Source organism: Lampetra fluviatilis, chromosome 47 (assembly GCF_964198595.1).
Source record: "Lampetra fluviatilis chromosome 47, kcLamFluv1.1, whole genome shotgun sequence".
NCBI classification, from domain to species: domain Eukaryota; kingdom Metazoa; phylum Chordata; class Hyperoartia; order Petromyzontiformes; family Petromyzontidae; genus Lampetra; species Lampetra fluviatilis.
Genome location: NC_136321.1, coordinates 7,344,605 through 7,368,271, shown reverse-complemented (window position 1 = coordinate 7,368,271; position 23,667 = coordinate 7,344,605). Strand labels below are relative to the sequence as shown.

Genomic DNA, 23,667 nt, shown 5'->3' with positions numbered 1-23,667 from the left:
GGCCACAAATGATGTCACCAAAGTGGCTGATCACGTGGAAGTTTACAGCAGCAAAGTGAATAATTAACCTCGACCATCATTCCGTTTGCCGATAGCAACGTATCCTGCCCGTTCGTGTTTGATTTGTGATGTATAGATGCATTACATTAGTAGGGTTTAACGGGTTCATTGGATGGAGTGGTGGTGCATTGGTTAGCACAGCGGGCTGTGGACCTTTCAACCTTCATTCCATTCCGGGGCCACAGTTAACATTTGTGGCAAGTGTCATATGAAGCCGTCCTGGGCTCCCAATTCAACAACATGCACTGACCGACATGGTGAAGTATGGTTAAACACCCCCCATAATAGACACGGCATGTGGAGATATTCATGCATCAGTGGATTGACAAAGGGCTGTATGCAATGTAGCACATGGCGACCGTTAATGAGTTTGCAATGGATGAGCATAATGTATGCAGACGGCGTTTTTCTTTTTTCTCCTTAAAAGTTAAAATCAAGCTTAACTCGAGCGCGAAACGCAAATAAGCTAATGATGAGTATCTCCAAAAAAAAACTAAAACTAGCAGAATGGTTTTTAATTCAAAGGCTCGAAGCGGTGAGCATCGCCTCGGCCTGCCTCGTGTCCACCCTCGGCTCCTTTCCCGGGGCAACCACACGGACTGAGCGACGCAGTGAACGCACGTGCAGCAGCCTGCACAGATTGTTTTCCTTCCCACGCACCTCCGATTGGCTGCGTACGGTGCGAAAGAGATTGAACGCAGATGCACGCACACGTAAATGTTGTGGATTTGCTCTCCGTGTACTGCGCTAGTAACAAATTGGCGCGTTCTGTTCACGTGACAAACCTTACCAATTGGCTGTGTCGGGTGGTGGCGGGTTTAACGACACATTCATATATGCACGCGATCTAACCCAGAAAACCTCTATTATGAAAGTCAACGATATTTCGTCTACAAACTGGCATGTGGACAGACACTCGTGCAATGTTCCTCTGCGCGCGAGCAGAGGAGCCTTTGTTAATCCACTGCTGGCTGACGGCTTCCACCAGCGGGTCGCACGAGCTTATTTGACCATACTTCACCGCGCTGGTTAGTGTGCGTTGATGAAGGTGGGAAGCATTGATGTGGAAGCATAGAAGTGTAGAACAACCACGGATTTGTTGAGCCGCCCCATACAGCTCGATGGCAACCTGTATGAGCTCAACGGTCACCCATCCAAGCACTATCCAGGCTCAAGCCGGCTTAGATTCCAGGATCTGATGACAAAAATGTAGGCACATGAATCAATAACACTGTGGCCTTAAAAAGGGAAATTATATGATAAGTGACGTTAAGGGTAATTGCTCTTCCTCGTAGCAGATAAATAGTGATACTAGAGAGAGAGAATGGATAAGAGTTTGAGACTGCACTTTTAGACCATGTGCCTAATCAGAATATTTTTTTTTAAATGTTTTATGATGACCAGTTTTGAAATTGGCTTACGGAAGGTTACCTAATGGGTAATCGACAAACCCTTCAATAGTAAAAAAAGAAAATTACTATTAAATCTATTCGTTTGTGTAAAAAGTTTCATCTATAAAATGTTGCTGGCATATTGCATAATAAAAACAATTCACTTCGTACAGCACCTTCCAAGCGACAATTTCAAAGCGCTGTAGCGAAGACAATGAAACCACGGGATGTGATCAGACTGGGCTCCTTCTGGGTGATTTGGTCGTGAGTGGGCCCAGGTAAACCCGGCAGTGATGTGCCCTTCAACAACGCTGAGAGACTTTCGTTTGGAAAAGGTTGCATAGTGGGCTGCATTAAGCTCACAAAGTGCCTCGCCGTTCGTCCTCCTTCTCCGCGACAGCCGGACTCTGTAAGCACTTGCTTGCATCACGAGGGTTGCCACTAAAGAAACCGGGGCATGTCAATGCGAGGAAGTAAATTTCACAATATAGGAATATAGGAGAGTACGACACGCAAACAGATTGCCGCGAGGTGGTGCATTGTGACGCAACAACCGACTGACGTCACGGGAACACTTACAGATGGCTCCAAGGATGACTGACCTCACAAAACGGTGAGACACTCGGGAAACCGGGAGATGTGACAACGCCTGTGCCCCGGCAGGCAATGTGCGAGATCCTGACGACTCTGGGGTACTCGCTGCTTTGCAGGGCCGCCGTGGGGAAGCTGAAGAGGCAAGGAGCAGCGAGAAAACTCTGTAAGTGGATGAGCGCCTCGCTTCGATCGCCTGGCGGTCACCATAGCGATGGGTCATGGCTTGGCCCTGCAGTGCACAGACAGGGGCTAGGGATGAGAGAGACCCGAGGCTGCACTGAGGGGGGGGGGGGGCTCCATCGATACCCAGGGTTTATCGACTCGACGAGAGGAGGCTGTGGGGTGCTGTGCTCCACTTTCTCTTTTCGCTAACCCGTAGCCCAACCCTAACCCCATAACCTGCCCTCAGTGCTTGCTCTCCCCTCGGCGGTCAGCGTGGAAATCTCTGAGCACAACAGGGGCACATTTTTCTTTCTCTCCGCAGCATAAACACAGACTCCACTCACAGATTTACCAAGCTCAGCGGGGAAGCGTAAAGGTGGCACAGAGTCCAAAATATATTTCCTATCCTGCCTCATCTCATGAATAAAGAATGAACAAAATGAGTGGCCTTGTAGCCGAGCCCTGACCAATACCTCACTCGGAGCCACCCACGGACCGTGAGCTTTGCTGATGGGAAGAGCGGCCCTTCGGTTCCACGTGCCGGCTCAAGTGAGGCGGTAGCGAGATGTTAACTACCTCGCCAGGTATACAGGAGGTCGTTGGTTGGATCCCAACCCGGACGCCTGCTGTATATTTGGAGTTTGCGTGTCTTTCTCCCCGTGGTCATTTGGATTTTTCTCCGGGTCCTTTGGTGTTTTCCTCCACATTTAGAATCAACGTCACGCGTTTAGAGTATTTGGCTGCTATAAATTTCCACGTGATAAGCCACTTCGTTGAGCTGTCATTTGTGGCCACGTCGCTGATAAAAAAAAAGAGCTACATCGCTCAGTGGGCCTTACCTGGTACATTTTTTAAGTTTAATAGTTTTAGTTTAATAATTTGCACTACTGCAACGGCCACTGTAGCAGGGATCGCAAGCTGAAATATATTGTTACCTCCAATATTGAGCACGGCTGTAAACGTTACAAAGGAGAAGCAGCCAAAGGCTGAATAGATCTCACGCTGCAATGATGATGAGGGGTGAACAGTTTAACCACGTACCCCTAACCCTTATAAATATTTAAGCCACTCGGATAAGCCTCATCACTGACCCTAACAATCACCAACTAGACATCCAGCCACTAGTTTTCACCCTCTAACTGACTCTAACCAAGCAGCGACTAGTGCTAGCCCTTTCACTGACCAGAATCTAACCTTGAGCTACACCCATTTCAAACCTTTTACTGGTAGGAACCACCTGGTTCCACCAGCCCACAGGGGATTATTGTGTCCGTCCGTCCGTCGTGAATCCAAACATGGGAGGGGTGGGGCTGGGTGGAGAGGGGAGGGTGGGGAGGGGCTGGGTGGGGAGGGTGGGGCTGGGTGGGGGGTGGAAAGTGTGGGGCTGGGTGGGGAGGGGCTGGTCACCCCGTGGTACCCTTATAAAACTCAACGTTTAACCTACTCACGTCAGCTTGTGCCCGCCCTCATAGTCGGCCATATTTGCAGAATACACCACGCCGCCGTTGACCCTGGCCATTGACCCAGCAACCCAACGTTCCTACCAGCTCCCTCCGCAGGAATGTGTTAAAACAGTCTGCCTTAGCAGCAGACCATGCTTTCCCACCTGATGATGGACCCTTGTGTTGCGCCCGAAACGTAGTGATTTATTTTATTTTATACCTACATGACTTTACCGAAAGAACCAAAGAGTATGGATTCCTGCAGTCACGAAAGCTTCAAATCAGAATCTTACCTTTAACCCTGCCTCTGGCACAGCCCACCCCCCCACCCTGTTCATTGCTTGTTAACTTTTCAGTTTAAGTGTTCAGAGATGCCACGTCCCTTGTGTAGCCGGGTTTTTTTGTACGTCTGACCGTCATTGTCCCTACCTGTGTGCGTGTGTTCTCGCCTGTCTGTAATTAGTGGTTCGATATGGGGAGTTCTGCGTCTGTAGACTTCGGCTCTTTCGTTTCGTTGCTCATCTTTAGTGTAAGCAGTGAAACTTGGAGAATAAAAAAAACAACCAGCCTACGAATGGGAACGTTTACGTCAGTTTTTACCCCAAAATTACTGAAGAAGCTATGGTTACAGTGGTTCACATTCTTGGTGGCTATGGTCAGCATCAGTGGCAAGTAATATTGTAACCGGTACCTCCCTCCCCACCTTCACCAAGCAGCACTGACCAGCGTGGTGAAGTATGGTAAAAAAAAAACCCTGACGTTCCTTATAGTCACGTATTATTTTATCTTTATACGTGACTTTACCGAAAGAACCAAAGAATAATTCCTGCAGTCACGAAAGCTCCAAAATTAATAACCTGACGTTTCTGACATGGCATACAGAGGTCCTTTATCCATTGGTAGATGAAGATTGTGGATAAATTCTTTTTATTTATTTTGCCCATACATTTTTATAAATACTGATCCTGGCAGCAAGTGCCCCAATTTGGTACCGTGTATCACGCGCTATGAGAATTTACAAAAAAAAATGTGTCGTCCCAAAGAAATGTAACAAAAGAAATCAACACATTTTCCGCACAAAAAAACTCATTCAAGGTGACTTCATTATTCTATCACTCTCTCCACATGATTATCTATGTCTGGACATTTGTCACAGTGAAGGATTCTCATTTATGCATTGTTAGCGTAGGGTTGTATTTGAGTTCACGTGTCTGTAACAGCTGTCTATAGGGGCCATCTTTCTCAGATGATGATGTTGTTGCCTGCCTTTGGTTCATCATGCACAAGCACTTAGCCGTCAATTGTCAAAGTGTTAGTCCATTAGTCCCTAGTCCACTGACAGAGCACAAAACCTAACGCACGAACGAGCAAGTTTCCACAGTGGAAATTTACTTACATGTTTGGGGGTGTTTTCTTTGCTATAAAAGCAAAAATGGGAAACTATGATCAAACATAGTGGTTATCTTGCAGTGGTTCATATGTTAGGATATCAATTGGACTCTTTGCATCCCCAAAAAATATTTAAATACATATTCTACATGAAATATTAATTGATGCTCATGCTGTGAAAACCATCATCATCAGTTGTTGGCCCGGGCCCAGGGCATAGCGGTCCCCGGAAGACGCCGTTAGGTTACTCCAAACTAATAAAACTAAACACATTTTTTTATTTTACAAATGATAACTCAACGAAGTGGCCTTTGATATAGAAATTTACAGCAGCCAAATACTATTCTTAGGTTTTTTCGGTAAAGTCACGTACGTAAAAAATTAAAATTAATAAAAGTAAAATTAAAATAAAATAAAAATAAAATTCAAATACTGTAAACCTATGTTTCTAAATGTGGAGGGAAAAACTGGAGGACCCGGAGAAAAATCCACGCGACCACGAAGAGAGAACATGCAAACTCCAACTGTAGAGGCATCAGGGTCGGGATTGAACCCACGACCTGCTGCATACCAGGCGAGGCGGTTAACATCTCACCACCACGGCGCGAGCCTTTCCTGAGCGAACCCCTGGAGAGCCAGGATGTGCATTGCACCTGGTTTGCAAAGAGTTATGACGTTATATTATTATATTCTATTCTTTTATTATATAATTTTATTTTATTATTTTATTTTATATTATTTTATATTATTATTTTATTATGTTTTATTTTTATTACTTTATTATTTCCATTCTACGTGACTTTACCGAAAGAACCAAGAAGAGTTATGACGTTATACTCTATGGTTCTTTCGGTAAAGTCACATAGGTAGAAAAAGAAATAATCTATCACGACGTTTCGATCGCAACACAAGCAATCGTTATCAGGTGGAAAGATGCAGCAGTAGAACTGCTGAACAGGAAAGGACTGCTGCAACAAGAGGATAAATATGGGTTTGAGGTGGGTGTCACCCAAGGGTAAGTAGGCGGGGTCAGAGATAGAAAAACGAGTCCCGTCGCTGTACGCACTCATGACAGTCCCATGTGTCAACCTTGTAATGGTTTGCGCACGGTGAATTAATTACAAATTGCAGCCAAAATTAAGTGAGCTAATTACTGAAAAGCAATCACGGGTGATCTGGCACTGTCCAGACAGAGGGGACATGATGCGTGAAGGTAAGAGATGGCATCTGTGGGGTTCGTGTGTTGATTCAACTGAAGGCAGGCTTGAGGGTAAATGAAGACCTCTCAGCACCAGTAGTATAGCTGGCAAGTGTGCAGGCAGGTGCAGCTGCACAGAGATCCGTAGGCCAGATGGCCGCAGACTTGGACAATTGCACCAGTTCCCGTGTGAACCGCGCTACGCTGCTGCTCGACATCCTCTGTTCCACGTGGCCCTGGTGGATGTCATCTCAAGGAGCCCTAAAACACATGCGCCCAAGTGCGCGTGCACTTTTGTCAATCTACTCACAGAGGAAGGCATCCAACACGCCACGCAAGTCGTACGGGTTGTTTGACCATACACGCTGCTCAGCACGTGTTGGCTGAGTACGGCGGGGAAATAAGTTCAACATGCATACAGACAAGGAGCAAAGTCGTCGGAGCAACATAGCCCTGCAGTAGCCCACAGCACTGTCCCGTCGTGCCTGTGTGCGGACTTCATCCAGCACTGGTATAGCAGCCGCTGACATCCACACACTGACGCTGAGAGCCAGTGCTGGCCGCTAAGGAGCACCAAGCAATTTCACCTCCCCCCTCCCCTCCACAATTTTCATGATGAATTGTCGCTATTATCAGTCAAGATTAAATTTCAAGAATACATTTGATTCGGTCTCATACGTGATGCAGATCTCATCAAATAATGAAGAGGTAAAGAAATATCTTCTCACCAAGATGACGCCTCTATCCAACTGTGGTAATTCCACCTGTGAATCTTTTGACAGCCAGAATGGTTTTCATCAACGACGCAGTGGGAGCAGAAATTGGAACATAATTAGTGGATGTTTACCTAAACAGAAATTAAAGACTTCAATCATCCAATTATGCCTCGGCCATGCCTCCGTTCCAAAGGGAAGACAAAGGCTGACTTTAAGATTGCTGAACCCCTCGACCCTCTTAGCACGTGAGCAGAAACTGTTAACAGAGATCGCAGTAAATAAGATCGTGGGCAATTTAGGGGGCCAGTGCAAGCTGGTTTTAGGAAATGCACTCTGCTATAAACCTGGCCAACCTGAGATTCGATTTCCAACTGCCGCAGTGGTGAGTGATATTTTAACGAAATAAACTAATTCAAAATACCCCCCCCCCACCACCCCCCGGCCTTCACGCTGACCAGTGTGGTGAAGTATGGTCAATCTAGTCCCAAGACCGACACATCGTGGGGAGGCTATCATCCAGCAGTGAGTTGACAAAGGGACGTGAACTTTTATAATGTTTCCGTCTATCTCCTACGTTCTGCCTTCTTTGTTCTATCTCGCACGGACTCTTCGCCAAAAGGGAACATTTCCATCCAATTCGCACGTGATTTGCATCCATTGCGAATGATCAAATTACGCACGCAATTAGATGCGCACAAGTGTAACAATACAATTGAATCAATGGATTGATAAAGCATTACACGTCTCATGAATATCGTGCAAATTGCATCTGTAGTGGATGTGTTGACAATGAAGGTGATGGTGGTGGCGGTGACGGTGTTGCTATTTACATCAAAGCGATGTTGTATGTATGTATGTTACACTTCTTTCGCACCATACATAGCCAACCGTTCTTATCGGAGGTGCGATGTTACGGTGACCTTAATTGTTACCTGCCCTATTTGCATCCTGACTTATTCTGTCACAATGAGCTCAGATGAATGAGGATCATTGAAGTCGTGGACAGCATTTTTTTTAGTGTTAAATTTGTTGTCCTTCCCCAGCACCTCCGATGAGTAGAAAATAATATATTATTGTATTTTTTGGAATATATGTTACATTATCATTAAATACATGGAGCATTTTACGCGTGCCAATTTTAAAATTGGACAACTTGATGCGCGTAATCTGAGCAATTCTTATCGGTATGAAAATTGCATTTACACAATTCGCATAAGATGTACACAATCGTTTCCTACGATTCTAAGCATGTATTGTTAGTGAGAGAGTCAAATGTAATTGTACATAAGCAACAAATTATTGTACATTTTAAATATTTAGACTTAACTTTCGTGACTGCAGGAATTAATATTCCTTGATTCTTTCGGTAAAGTCACGCAGATAGAAAAAATAAACGTCGTGCTTTTTATTTTTTATTATTATTTATATCTACGTGACTTTACCGAAAGAACCAAATAATATTTTGAACATTGTTTTACGTTGAGAAATGACCTCTCCAGGATGGCATTTTTGTGTGAAAAGCGTTCATTGTTTTACGATTAAAGTCCGCCGGAGTGATGCCCACGATATTCACCCTCAGCATGCAAAGGTAGCCGTGTGAAGTGCCACATGATTATCTTTGAAGGTGCACAGAGACAAGGAGAGGGTAAGAAAACAAATGTTTGAGCTTGACGGGATTGAGAGTGACAACCAGGAGCGTTGAACATCAACGCTGTGAGACAAAAACATTTTGCACAAAATGAAGATGAGAAGTGGGCAGAAGGCACTCCGAGGAAAGAGCAAAGCACTCGGGTCGAGCAAGCACGGCACAGAGCAGGGAGCGGGGAGTCACCAGGGCTTAGAGATTAAAACCGACAACATCGCAGGTACAAGTATAATGCAAATGGTAGCCCAGATGCAGGAAGGAAATCTCGAATGAAAATTCAACCAAATTTTTTTTTTAATGGAATATCGCTTGGGCAACGACAAAATCCAAACACATGGGAAAGAAGGAAGGAAAGCATGGGGGGGACGAGAAGGCTGTAGGGATCGCGAGCAGAAGGAATGTACAAGAGAGCACACAGAGAGGGAGCGGCTGCCATGGAAACTGAGGAGGAGGAGGAGGGGTGCGGCGGTGCGGTGCTCAAATGCACCGACACGGAAGCGCTAGAACACACGCGGCATCGCGGGCGTCGCTGAGCGGTTGGCGAGAAAGGGCGGTGGTGGTGGTGGGTGGTGGTGGGTGGTGGGTGGTGGTGGTGGTGGTGGGGGGAGCTCCGCTCGAGGTTCATCCGGAGTGCCCCACAGACGACGTCCTCGTGCCGGGCGATGAAGCCGAGGCGCGGGCCACGGGTAACGCTGGCGGGGCATGTGAGTCCGGGGCCGCGTCTCTCTGTCTGTCTCTCTGTCTGTCGGTGGGCCAGGTGGTTTTCTTGTGGCATCATCATCGCTGCTGCTGCTGCTGCCGCTGCTATTTTCGTGATTTTAAGTTGCGTCCGTTTTTCGTGGTGCGTTTTTGTGTCATCGTTGTCGTGGCGGTTGCGTTTTGTTTGAAGTGATTCCATGTGGCTGGGGGTAATATTGTGCGTGGAGTTTATGGCGACTTTAAAATACAAATGTATATATATATCTATTCCCCCGCGGTAAAATCGGTGCGTGGTTATGTGACTGTTTTGTAATTGGTTTTACGAGTAACTCGTGGTTGCCGTAGATACCGGAGCAATTAATGGTAATGCATTCCCCCACTGCACCATGACATAGGAGTGAATGTAGCGTGAAAGATGATGTTTGTGCTTCTATTCATGCAAACATGATGCTATTATAAATAAAATGTCACAACATTGAGTCGGAAAGACGACATTGATGATTGTAACGGGGGTTTACGTTGACGAAGCTTAGCTATGTGCATGGGGTGTGTGTGTCTGTGCGTGGGGTGCGTGTGTGTGTGGGGAGCGTAGTGTAGCAGTTAGCGCGCTGCGCTAAGAACCTGGCGACCCGAGTTCGATTCCCGTTCACGGCCAACACCGGCGACGATTATCTGAACCGGTCCTGGGCCTCCCCTAGGTCGACTCGGCCTCAAATGAGTACCTGGTGCGATATGTAAACATCGCCACTGCGGAGACAAAGGCGGTCGGGCGTGGTGCTGGCCAGCCACCCCCTCGTGTACCATTCCGGCCTTCATAGGTGCTCGCTAACAGCACTTGCCCCTGCAGTCTGTTCAGACTATTCGGGGGATCTTTGTGTTTTTTTGTTTATGCCCGCTAGCGTGTTATGCGTTTAAAGTTCCGTATGTGAATGGTTGCTCTTTGAAAATAACATTGGAAATATATCTATAATAATATATGTTATTAAAAATTAAAGCACTTTCATTGCCACCAAATTAAACTAACATTGGCTTCACGTCACATTTTAAAAGCACCCGAAAATCTCACTTCGCTTGAAGCTTTCTCTTTAAAAAAAAAAAATAACTCTTTTGAAATGAAAAATATTGCAAAGGGGCGCTGCATTTATTTATTTGCTAAGTGCATGGAAGGGGTGTGCACTTGTCGTTGTGCTCGTGTTATTACTGTGTATAATTCAATTTGACAAAACGGCCTCGCGCGTTGTGCGCACATCCCGCGTGGCGAGCGCCGCATTCTACAGAGGAGGGCAAAGTCGCATCAATAAACGCACGCGCCAATATTATGACCCCCCCCCCCTCTACTTTGCCGTGGAGTGAACAAATCATAGGCTTTGGGGTCCATTTCAAATCGACGGGCTTGGCTCACACTCCGTCACTTAGGGCGTCTGGAATTTGTTTTTTTCCGCGGCAGTAAGGTGAGCAGTTGCAGGCATAATGGGCGCTTTGACACCGGCAATAAAAGATGAAATGCCAATCAGTTCGGCGGTGACCGTCCGCTGACTCCAAATGCGTTATGTGTAGAGAGTTAATGATGAATTCCCCCACCAGGTTACCCTAACCTCGCCTCATTACGGAGCGAGATCTGAGAACCGGGGGCCACTGACAGGCCAGACGTTCATTGTATCCCATAAATAGTGATTACATAAAAATTTTATTTAAAGCTTTCGTGACTGCAGGGATTCATATTCTTGGTTCTTTCGGTAAAGTCACGTAGAAGTGAAATAATAAAATAATATAAATATAAAGCAATAAAAATTCTCGCGACGTTTCGACTGCAACACAAGCAATCATCATCAGGTGTGAAGATCACAGCAAGAAAATTTACCGAAAGAACCAAGAATATAGTGATTACACTGTGAAGAAAAAGTCTACTTCGTACTAAAAAAAAGCATGTGTATTTGCAAACAATAGTACAACCCATAGGGAAGCAAGCCTATTAAAAGGTGCACTAAAGCAATGCCTGTGTCTTGCTATTATAGACAGTCCTCCTACTGTGGGCTGGTAGGTTTGGTTGGTAGGCGAGTGGGTAAATGATTGAGTGGGCAGGCAGGTGGGTGAGCAGGCAAGAAATTTGGTAGACAAGTGGGTAGGTTTGTAAGCAAATGGGCAGGTGAACTTCATGAGAGTTGAATGAGGTCAAATATATTTTGATAATGGAGACGTGGGATGCCCCGTAAGAAACAGACATAGAGGGACATCGACACAGAATTAGTACAAATCTGATCACAGCTGAGGCTTTCAGTTGAACACAATGGTGTCGAGCCAGATTGCCATCTTGACATAACAGTCGAAACACAACGCCTTGCGCATTTCCTCCATTGTTGGTGTCAGACGCATCTTCGGCTCGATTTGGCTAACAACAACAACAAAAATCTGTCAAAAATAATCAAGGTCGAGATGAAAATCTGCCCCAATATTTGTGCGCTGCCATCAGCCCAGATTCCCCTGAGCACCCCGTATTAGGTTGTTGTCGGTGGACGTAATGACACCCTGCGCAAAGGCAAGATTTGATTTTTTCTCTCCAAAAATGCAGTCTGATTGCCGGCTCACCCCCATTGCTGGCGTAAGAGCCTTCGCTCGAGAAAGCTCTAGCGAAGACTCATGGGTCTTTGGCCACCTCTTTCACGTTGGCCTGACATCTTAGAAGAGGTGGGAGTAGCCATACTTTACCACCACCACCGCAAGCGACCTACCCATCGACAAAACCATGGCACGTCCTTTGATACTGGTGGCTGCAGTGGAGGCACGAGGCATACCCAAACTAAACGAGTCGCTGAGCACCCGAAGCAGCCCAATTGGCCACAGGTTCATGAAAAAATAGGGGTGGACCAAATGTCAAACTCGAATTGTATACAACACGTTTATTAATCTCTCTCATCACTATCCTGTTGATATCTTTCCTCTCTCATCTCGCTCCTCTTTCTTTTGCATTTCTCTCACCTCACTACGTCCCAATCTTTTGTAAATATCTCTTTTGTCATCTCGCTAGGCGTTGAAAGAAAAGAAAAGGAAGGTGCGCGAAATTAATTTCTGCTTAAGGCCCCACCCCCCACCCAATGGGATCTGCAAGCACCACTGTTATGGCTGGTGGAGAGAAGCGGGGGTGGGGGGGCGGAGGATGTGGGAATTTAATAAACTTACGAGATGAGTGTTTCATGAATACAACGGATGCATCCCCACTTGCCTGCAGCAGTCGCTTGCTAGAACCTCGGCGCGTGTCTCCTTGAGCCCAACAAAGCAGAGGTGATTGCGGGAGGCTGAGTTTTCACGCGGAGGCATCGACAGTGGCACGGAGCTCAGATCTGTCCACGGCCGACGTTGAAATCTTTTCACGTGCCAACATCGATGATTGACACCGTGCATTTTTTCAGAAGCCGGTAATACAGACAGCTACATTCAGACAGTCACGCGAAGTACGCATTTTCCGCGTTATGCGAATTGCGAAAATCCCGCGTTTAAGTTTTGTTTAATTTCTTGAAAATTACGCGCGCACGCGTTCGGCAATCGTGAGGTCTCGCTCTCTCTCTCCGGGCTCGAGTGGAGAAGACGCCGTCACTCTTGAGGTTTATTATTTCCGTGCGAAGATTTACGAGACATTTTTTCGTTCGTGATTTGCGGCATCTTGATTTCAGGCTGACGCTTTTTTTTTGTCCCTGCAAGAATGTGCGACTTGAGAAAATAATGTCGTCACTTCGCACACCGGTAAGATGGGAGAGAGAGACAGAGAGACAGAGAGAAAGTGCAGCGTGGCCATTATGTGCCACTCACAAGAAGTAATTCATTGGTGCCACCGAGGGCGAGATTTGAGATGCAGTCTTTGTGCTGCACGTCAGCTTTATCTGAGGCTTAGCAATTCTCGAGCCCACGTGAGCATGCATTACTAGCATGCCATTGTGATATGACAAAGGCACCTCAAGTGGGGACGGCCAGACATGACGGTGGATATTGTACTCAGTATGGGGCGAGATGAGAGGGAGATTTTTTTTTGGTCAAAAAAATTCCCCCCCCAAAAAAACCGGCGCAATCGGCACCAAAATCGGCTTCCTTTCTATTGCACTCTTCACGCCGGACGCGTCATGTCGGACACGACAGCCGGATCTGGGTGAAGGGGGTCAGAGGCAGGCAAGATCTCTCTCAGTCAATCCCGTGGGGCGGATCTTGATGCGCGTGCCCTAGGCATGAATCCCGCTGCGGCGATCGCGATGGCCTCGAAGTGACCACCCAGAGAGACGCGAGCGAGCGTGGGGCGGCGGTGCTCATCTCGTGCCGGCGCCTCCGAGCCGGTGATGAACATTTCCGCTCATTTTATCCACCCCTGCGGGGGAGGGGGTGATGATAGGTTTCGTCAACCCCCCCCCCACCACCCCGATGATTTGAACTCGCACACCGAACGGGATTTTTTTTTTATAATTATTTTCCACCGACCCCCACCAATTTTTCTTAATTGCTATTGGCATCAAAAATATTTTTGTGTTAAGTTTGTTGTCCTTGCCCCACACCTCCCGTTCGCAGGGTTGGCTACGTACGGTGCGAACGAAGCTTAACACACACACATACGTCACGTCATGACCCTTCTTCCACTTGATTGTAAGATTCATGCGTGACTGTCGCACCGATATCTGAATTCTCAGAGCTCAAATTTAGCAAACGTAAGTGCAGAACCTACTGCAATGTGATAGTTTTGTATGTGCAGTCATTTGTGACTGGACTGAGACCATCAACTGACTCCACGTGAGAACTCGATTTAATAAAAGGTGGCGAAAAAAAAACTCTATTCAAACCATCAACTGACCAACACTTCACCTTGGGAGATTGAGACGGGCCCTCTGCTACAGTGACACTGGGCTACCGCTGCCCACGTCCAAGATCGGATTAACTATGGCTGGCGTGTGTTTGTCCACGCAATTGACATTTGCCCAGTGAAATGTGATCACCATCACCGTGCGTCCATCCACAAGCTTGCGCTAGCGCAGGTTAGATCGTTTTGTTGTTGTAAAACCTGGAATTGGATCATCATCTGTATCACTTGATACAGCAAATCTGGCTGTGACGGTCCCACCTGATGACGGAGACTTGTGTTGCCTCCGAAACGTCGTGATTTTTATTATTTCATTTCATTAATTTTAATTTCATTTTTTACCTACGTGACTTTACCGAAAAAACTAAGAGCATGAATCCTTGCAGTCACGAAAGCTTAAAATCTAGAATGGATCATCGTCGCCAAGTGGAATGGATCGCTGTCGGTGCTACTTTGATTTGATTTCCCTCCGTCGTCACGTGGCGGCTGGCGATGAGGCTGGGTTGAAGTTCGCCTTCCGTCCACCGCTCGGGCAACCTGCTTCTTGAAACGCCTGCGGTTTTTTTTCTCTGTTAAGCCGTCTCTCGTGCCATCAAATGTTCAATCTATCAAAACCCACCTCTTGCGCGCGCGGCCCATAATGCATCGACGGCATCCAACAATATTAAGCGTGGGCGATTGGGGTGGCATGTCGATCGGATTTGCGGCAAAACGCTTGCTGCAATCGTGCACCGTGATTCAGTAACGCATTATTCCAAAGGTGACAAATCCCGATTTAGTAGCGCTAAGTACGTTAGGTAAGGTTTTTTTTTGTAATCTATGCAAAGTAATTAAAAAATAACAGACGGCATCCCGCCCGAGCTTTTTAGTTTGTTTGTTGTTGCATCGCACGACAATTAATTATCAAGCCACGATGCAATTATGAAAATGAGACCCAACATTAATTGTGAATTGCCTGGAGGACTGGATCACTGGACTCGCGAGTTGCTGGGGATGTTTAGAGCATGTGGGGCTTGGCAGCGCTTGCTCATCATCAAAGCAGGGGCCCAATTCATTGCGTGCGCAGCTCCAAATCAGCGAGCTCGCGGTTCCTTGATCTCTCTCCCAAGATACACAATTGCCCTGTTTAATACCTGAGTGGCAAACGCAATTGTGACTCATTTGTATTTATAGTTGTGTTTGTGTGCGCGCGTGTGTAATTGTGTACGTGTGAATGTGCGCTCTGTTTCGTCTTTGTATGTATGTATGCACTTATGGGGAGCGGTCGTGCCGTGGTTCGCGCGCTCCGCTACGAATCTGGAGACCCGAATCGATTGCCGCTCACGGCCACCACCAGTGACGATTATCTGAACCGGTCCTGGGCTGCCTCTAGGTCGACTCAGCCTTGATTGAGTACCTGGAGCAATAAAGGAGGCCGGGAGTGGTGCTGGCCACCCACCCCTTTGTGTACCGTGCAGGCCTTGATAGGTGCTCGTGAACAGCACTTGCCCCAACAGTCTGTGAAGGCTATAAGGGGGGTCTTTGTCTGTGTATGCACTTATGCTTGGAGAGTGGGGCTACAATACTGACAGCCTGAGCTTGATTCCAAGTGCATATTTACCAGTTGCAATTACGCAATGTGCCACCACATGTGCAAATGCTACTTATTTATCATCATTATTGGCCATGGTTTAATCAACTCCTGACGATTAAGACAATGTGCCATTAAGACTCAATATTAAATCGAATTCATATGATTGTCCACAGGTGTGCCATGCTGGGTCTTAATCTATGCTCGCGAGCAGCACTTGCTTAAACCATCTGCGAGACATCGACATGTATATTTCGTCGTTATATACACGGATAATTATTCTCGTTAACGAAAAACAATATCATGCTTTCATGCCACAACCTGGTCTCATGGTCGAAGCAGAACGTATGGCGATTTGGCACCCACAATCTAACTGTAGCAGCGCCAGGAAATTACCAGGCTTTACAATTGTTTTTCTTTTTTACGAGGTAAGGCCCACTGAGCTACGTAGCTCTGAAGCGACCTGGCTACAAATGATAGCTCAACAAAGTGACTTATCACGTGGAAATGTATTGCAGCCAAATACTCGAAATGCATGCTCTTAAATGTGGAGGGGAAATCCGGAGGACCCAGAGAAAAATCCACGCGTCCACGGGGAGAACATGGAAACTCCAAATATACAGCAGGCGTCAGGGTTGGGATCGAACCCACGACCTCCTGTATACCAAACGGGGTAGTTAACATGTCTGTGAAACGAGGGGAGATAATTAAAGCATTCCATGAACTGCTGCTGCCGCCTGGTTGTGATCTGTGCTGACGTAGGTCAGAATATGAAGACTCTTTAACAACCTTCCGGGATTAACCGTCACCCAGAATTCCGTACAACGTGGTGAAGAAGAAACTACTCCAAGTGTGTCTTGAAGCTGGCAATGCCCGTTTTATGTCAATTTTCCAACTGTACATCCAAGCCATGCTAGCACGGGTCCCTTGCGGTTCAGGTGGCTTTCCACAGGCTATTTGCCGAGCTGAAAACAGAAGCAACCCATGATACGCTGGGTTTACAAGCAAGGTCCTCGCGTGACACCTGAATCTGGTTCGAGGCCAAGCAAGGCCAGTGGCGGAGATATTCGATTTCGTAATGTCACGCGTCGACTCGTTCATTGCGTGCGAGGTAAGCGGCACCGCTCCACTTCCGCGGTGGAAAAACCTTGCACCTCCTGAGCCACGCCAAAGTGGCTTGGTATGGTCCCGGTGTGGCTCAGTCGAGCAGTGGAAAAAGAGGGATACGCTTCCAGAAACAGCATTTATTCGTAGCACCACAGGAGCTTTCGTCTTAAAAAAATAAAAACACCACTGCCCTCATCTTCAGCGAGTGACACAACCGCGGCTACAGGTTCTGTCTACCCTCCTTCCGAAAATAAGATATTTTTTTTTGCCCTATCCATGTTTTGTTCCTGCTCGCCTTTGCGGTACAGTAGATTTCAGCAAATACGCTAGAAATCCTCCCCATCGGCGGTCGCAGCTGGCGAGACGCCCGCCTTCACACCTGCCCACGCGTGCCGACGCCCTCTGCGATCGAGTCTGCCGTCATTGTGTGTCGTGGGACTCGCGGGCGAATATCTTTTAGCAAGTGACCCACGAAACATTAGTCACTGCCCACAGCCACCGACGCTTTGTCAAAGCTATGGATAGCTTTGACAAAGCTATGGATAGCTTTGATAATGAACCTGAGTTGGGTGGGGACGGTGGTTATGCTGCCACTGTGGGCATGCTCTTTTTAGCTCTATCCAAGGCCGTAATTATAAATATGCTCAAAATGTCCCCCCAAATATATTGTTATAAAAAAAGAATTGCTATGCTATGTAAATAAAAAACAACAATTTGCTAAACCTTGGCCACAATATCTTGACTTGTCTTCATATAAATCAATGCATAGATTTCTGTTTATATGATTGTGGTTATGGTTGTACTTAATCATTCATCCCTAATCTCTGCCATTGCATACAATGAAACAAGAAATGGTAAAAAAGTAAAATCAGAGCAACGTAATACAATACACTATTAGACATTATTGTAAAAAATAAATAAAAAGTCCATCCCGTGTGTTAGTGAATTTTTTTAATATTTTAGGCAGGAAATGAGTTTTCTAATTTAGATATTTTTCTGGGTTGGGACCCCCAGACACCCTGGAAGATTTGGTCCCCCCCAATGTAGACTTCATGGTTATGGCCTTGGCTCTATCCAACTACTGTACTCAACTAAAATTAACTTTTTTTATTTTTCCAGGTAAGGCCCAATGAGCGTTATAGCTCATTTCCCAGAAGCGACCTGGCCACAAATGATAGCTCAACGAAGTGGCTTATCGTGTGGAAATGTATTGCAGTCAAATACTCTAAAGGCGTATTAACGTCCAGGGGAAAAAAACCGGAGGACCTGGAGAAAAATTTACGCGACCACAGGGAGAACGCGTGTTTCTAAATGTGGAGATAAAATCCGGAGAAACACACGCAAACTCCAAATATACAGCAGGCGTCAGGGTCGGGGTCGAACCCACGACCTTCTGTATACCAGGCGAGGTAGTTAACATCTCACCACCGTGGCCCCCTAATGTTTAAAACATTCATGCACCAGCTCTGTTCATCCCTCCGTCCATAATTGGGGTGGCACTTTAACTTTTTTAAAGATGTTCCAATATGCACAACACTTGAGGAGAGGAATTATTCTATTGAGAACCAGCCAAATTGATCAAAGGGTTATTGCCCAAAACACGTGGAGATGAACACCAGAGGAAAAAGCACGATTTGCAGATATACTTATGAGTTTGCCTTCACACCTGCATATTCAGAAATATGCAAATGAATGTCAGCCTTGACAGCTTCCCCATCGGCGTCTGCGCTGCTAATTAAATACTTCTGAAGGTTAACGCATGTTGGAAATCGTGACCCATGTGTACGCGTGACGTTTCGTAACTTATTTGGCCAGCTGTCAGTCTCATTCTGGTGGTCCCCCCACCCTTCACAGGTTTCTTCACAGATTGTAGCTGCACCACCGTTCGCTTCACATTTTGAAGATAAATAAAGAGAGTGATCTGGCTTTTAAGTAAAGAGAGAAAATAGAACATTCAAATCTACATAGATATGTTTAATTAAGACATTGATCTAATTTCAAACACCGTGTTTTTTTTCATTAGCACAACTTATAACACGTTGAATTGGCAAAATGTTAATTGAAAACTTTCATCACAAATATTATTTAAAGTACACTTTGATTTTAATTCATGTATGCTCCACGCTGTTGAATTTTTTTTCAGGCTTGTTTTGATATTTACTTGTTTTTACTCAGAGTCATTATGAGACCGAGCACTCTTTTTCATGAGGGCCCTGCTCCATTGAGTATGTATCTTAAACCTTTACAGTTCTGATATCGTATCTGTACGACATGTACGTCATCAGAATGTGTATGTCATGACGTATACAGAACGTCTACGTCATCAGTTTTTCTTCCGATTCCATTTTAATGACGTACATATACATACGGGAGGGCGTGTGGCACAGTTTGGCACCGGCTATCATAGAGTGCGGTCGTGTCGCTACAGTTCTCTGCTGTGAGTACAATGTCTATAAAAACAACGGCGCTATGCCCCTCTAAATCAAATTTACGCTGACAGCTTGCGCATTCAGAGATTCAGCGGTGAATAGGACACCCAATCTGAAACTTGCAGACGCCTCAGAATAGGAAAGGGTTGATGTTTTCAGCAATTTTTTGTGTTAACACGTAGGTTTTCGAGACCAATATTATGGGCAGGTCACATGGGTAAAATGTATCGTACACACCCCCCCCTACACCTATTGCAACCAATTAAACAGTTGTCACATGATGAACAAAGGCGCCAATTATGTACCGGTTCGTTAGCACGACCAGTAGTGTTGGAGAGTAATCCACGAACGTTTAACAATTGGGTACGAAGTTTCGCTGGTAGGTACAACCAGCATCATCGGACAGTTTGCCAATTGTTAAATTCGTGTCGATCGCTCTCCAACACACCGGTGGTGCTACCGAACAGTAGTAATACGTGAGCACGTTCTTCTATGGGTAGAGGAGAGTATACAACACACATTTAACTCGTACGGCCTGACCCAAAACCCCTATTATGAACTAAGAGTGTTTATACATGTTTCCATAACTTTACGTGTAATCAGCGCCACAGTGCTTTTCAACATGTGTTATTCCACTTATCAATGTTCGTCCTGTATAGCTGTAAAGCTCAGAGATTATAAATCGTCTTACTGCATTGATTTTTATCTTATGAGTGCCATTAGGTGGCCTCAAATCATCCTGGGCCGTTATCTTCGGGAATTAAATTCCATTACTTTGTGTGCAGCGTCTTTAGATGCAGGGATGCTACCATCATTTCACAGACTGGATTGCCAATAAAACTAAAATAAAACAATTTTTTTTTTATTTTACCAGGTAAGGCTCCACTGAGCTATACAGTATAGCTCTATTTCAGAAGGGACCTGGTCACAAATAATAGCTCAACGAAGTGGCCTATCATGTGGAAATGTGTAGCAGCCAAATGCTCTAAAAACGTGTTTCTAAATGTGGAGAGAAAATCCGGAGAAACACACGCAAACTCCAAATATACAGCAGGCGTCAGGGTCGGGATCGCACCCACGACCTCCTGAATACCAGGTTACGTATATTCTTGGTTCTTTCGGTAAAGTCACGTAGAAGGGAAATAACAAAATAATAAAAATATTAAACAATAAAATTCTCACGACGTTTCGACTGCAACACAAGCAATCGTCATCAGGTGTGAAATCCACAACAAGAAAATTTGAAAAAAGTGGCAGCTCTTTTTTAACGTCAGCACCACGGACAGCGATTTGGCAGTTGGTCACCTATGTTCGGAAAAGAGGAGAGGGGAGAGAGAAGAAGAGAATGGAATGCGGTCTGACAGGCACTGTATCGATGGATTCGTCCATCTGACCAACTGCCAAATCGCTGTCCGTGGTGCTGACGTTAAAAAAAATCGCCACTTTTTTCAAATCTTCTTGTTGTGGATTTCACACCTGATGATGATTTGCTTGTGTTGCAGTCGAAACGCCGTGAGAATTTTATTGTTTTATATTTGTATTATTTTATTATTTCCCTTCTCCGTGACTTTACCGAATAAACCAAGAATATGAATCCCTGCAGTCACGAAAGCTTTAAATCAAAATCCAGGCGAGGTAGTTAACATCTCGCCACCGTGGCGCCCAATCCCTTGGTCACCGGTTCGATTCAGTCTCCCAGCACGGCAGCTGTAACGATTGTTTAAGCTTCTTAGATCCTTCCACCTCTGTCCAGCCAGCAGTGTACATGGGTTCACCACACAATCAATCAGCCGGTTGCGTATTGTGGGGTAAAGTGTGGATACTCTCACCTCTTTCAAGATGTCTGGGAGGCGTAGAAAATTACCACTGCAGAGGAGCTTTCTACAGCTCCCTCTAGTGGAGGCCCTTCCGCTAGCAGTGGCGTGAGCAAAGCATTTCAGGGCTGCGCCTTTAACCTTGAGATGCAGTTATATTCAGATGCCCGATAAATCTAAATTGCAATGCTATCGCTGTGTTCCAACGTTCGCGAATAAAACTGACAAAATAAATCTTTAAAATGGAAAAAGGGCAGTCATTTAAAAGCATCCTCTGTGTAAATCAGATAAATATATGTATCGCATTAACTATACATTATTTAGCATGTGATAGAGTCAGTGTGAGCATTACAAATCACACCGAACACCGTGCATCGGATGTACTGATAGCAGTGAATGGATTGAATTCATACATTTTGGTCGACATAAATATTCAAAGGCGACTCAATTTACGTTTACTTTGATGCATTTTTCCATTTTAAAAAATCTATTTTTCATTTTCACTATTTTATCGAACATGAAATGAATTTTAATGAAATGGTGAAGCACAAGGTAATTTGTTTTATCATCAAAAAAGGGGCATCGTGTTTACCATTTTAATACCTGTCTGATGTATTATGTGTTCCCAGGAGCGGTAACGTTATTCAGTGACCGAAACAACAACAAAAAAACCCCTCTCTTCCTCCGTGAAGCGATGGACCCCGGGAGTTGTCTTCATCTCAGCTCAACCTCATATCCGCACATACTGGAAACACGTTGACATTCTCTTTAGCGGGGTGGTAGAGAATATTTACACGGCCCAGCCATGGAGCCGCTCAGGGGCAACCCCAGTCAACCGCGAATCAACATCATCACTCGGCAGCAAACCGAGCGACCTCCAGTTGACACACCGTGGGACCCCAATTCCACCAGCGGCCTGGACGGTGCCACGACGTTGGGACCACTCGAGGAGAACTTGAACTGCAGCGGGAACTTCTTGGACATGGAGTGTTTCATGATCCTGACCAGGGACCAGCAGACGGCAATCGGCGTGCTTTCGCTCACCATGGGAATCTTTACCGTGCTCGAGAACGCCCTGGTCCTCTTCATCATCTTCCGCACGCGGAGCCTTCGCAGGAAGCCCTCGTACCTCTTCCTGGGCAGCGTGGCCTTCTCGGACCTACTCTCCAGCATCGTGTTCGTGTACAGCTTCACGGACTTCCACGTCTTTCACCGCAAGGACACGCAGAACGTCTTCTTGTTCAAGCTGGGCGGCGTCACGGCCTCGTTCACCGCCTCCGTCTGCAGCCTCTTCCTCACCGCCATCGACCGCTACATCTCCATCCACCAGCCGCTGTCCTACAGGACCATCGTGACGCGCGTCAGGGCCGTGACGGCGCTGAGCGTCATGTGGACGATAGCGCTGTTGACCGGAGCCCTACCGCTCATGGGCTGGAATTGCCGACAGCTGCACTCCAAGTGCTCGGACATCTTCCCGCACATCGACAAGATGTACCTGCTCTCGTTCATCAGCCTGGTCACCTTCCTGCTCGTCGTCATCATCTACGCGTACGGCTTCATCCTGTGGAAGGCGCACCGCCACACCACCAACATGATCAGGCGGGCGTCCACCAAGATGAGCCGCGTGTCCGTGACAGAGAGGCGCAAGGTGGAGCAGCACCGCATGGACATCCGCCTGGCCAAGACGCTAGTCCTCATCCTGGTCGCGCTAATCATCTGCTGGGGGCCCGTGCTCACCATGATGGTGTACGACGTTTTCGGCAGCGTGGACAACCACATGAAGCGCGTGTTCGCCTTCTGCTCCATGCTGTGCCTCATGAATGCCACCATCAACCCGGTCATCTACGCCATGCGCAGCAAGGACCTGCGGATGGCGTGCGCCGTTACCTTCCGTCCGCCGCGCAGCGTCACGCAGCCGCTAGAAAACAGCCAGGAGAGCGACGGGCAGGCCAAGTCCGCGCTCGCCACTGGCCAGACCCCGGTGCCGGCCGCTCCTGCTGCTGCTGCTGCTGCTCCTGCTGCTGCTGCTGCCGTCACCGTGGTCGACAAAGCCAGCGAGGCGACCGAAAACGTCTGCGCTCCTTCCACGTCGGGCCTCGCCTGCCAGCCCAAGACGGCGCAGATTGTTCTGGAGACCGGCGAGCGAATTCCTCCACAGGCCGTCTAACAAGGCGGGTGGCTCGAGGAGGAAGTCCAAGCAGGATTCCAAGGGGAGCAAACAAATTACACGGCGGTCATTGCAACGAAGCTGCTCGCGTCAAGGATTCGTTCGGGCGATGCGGTTGCGGAGGTTGTAAGCCTGGAGACTCGGCGATGCTTTCCCGGGTAGATAAATGAGAACAGGAAGTGGGGTTTTATTCACAGCTGTGCGGCTTTATCCTGTGTTCGGGGGAGCTTCTTCAGCAATTCAGTTCCTGAAGAGGCTCCCGGCACGTGGAGCAAAACGTTGGACATAATGCCGAGCAGTGCGCGATACAATTCGAAAACACATCAGAGCGCTAAACCAGAAAGGTTATATTTTTCAAAAAGGATTTTGCCTTCTTACTTGGTGGCGACAGGCAACTGGGTGTAATATGTTGTGCAAAATCACGGTAAGAATGAAGAGAATGTTATTTTG

The 23,667-nt window shown here is 46.7% G+C and overlaps 1 protein-coding gene across 1 annotated transcript; it reads left to right on the top strand.

Annotated features, from left to right (window-relative positions):
* The first annotated feature begins 9,182 nt into the window (after positions 1-9,182).
* CNR1 (cannabinoid receptor 1) lies at positions 9,183-23,308 on the top strand. Its single transcript, XM_078877324.1, has 2 exons — positions 9,183-9,301; positions 21,680-23,308. Exon 2 carries the CDS (start codon positions 21,856-21,858, stop codon positions 23,215-23,217), a length of 1,362 nt encoding a protein of 453 aa, XP_078733450.1. The 5' UTR covers positions 9,183-9,301; positions 21,680-21,855; the 3' UTR covers positions 23,218-23,308.
* The last annotated feature ends 359 nt before the right edge of the window (positions 23,309-23,667 follow it).

Coding starts and splice junctions, on each gene's coding strand:
- CNR1 (XM_078877324.1), top strand. CDS start 21,856: ATGGAGCCGCTCAGGGGCAACCCCAGTCAACCGCGAATCAACATCATC.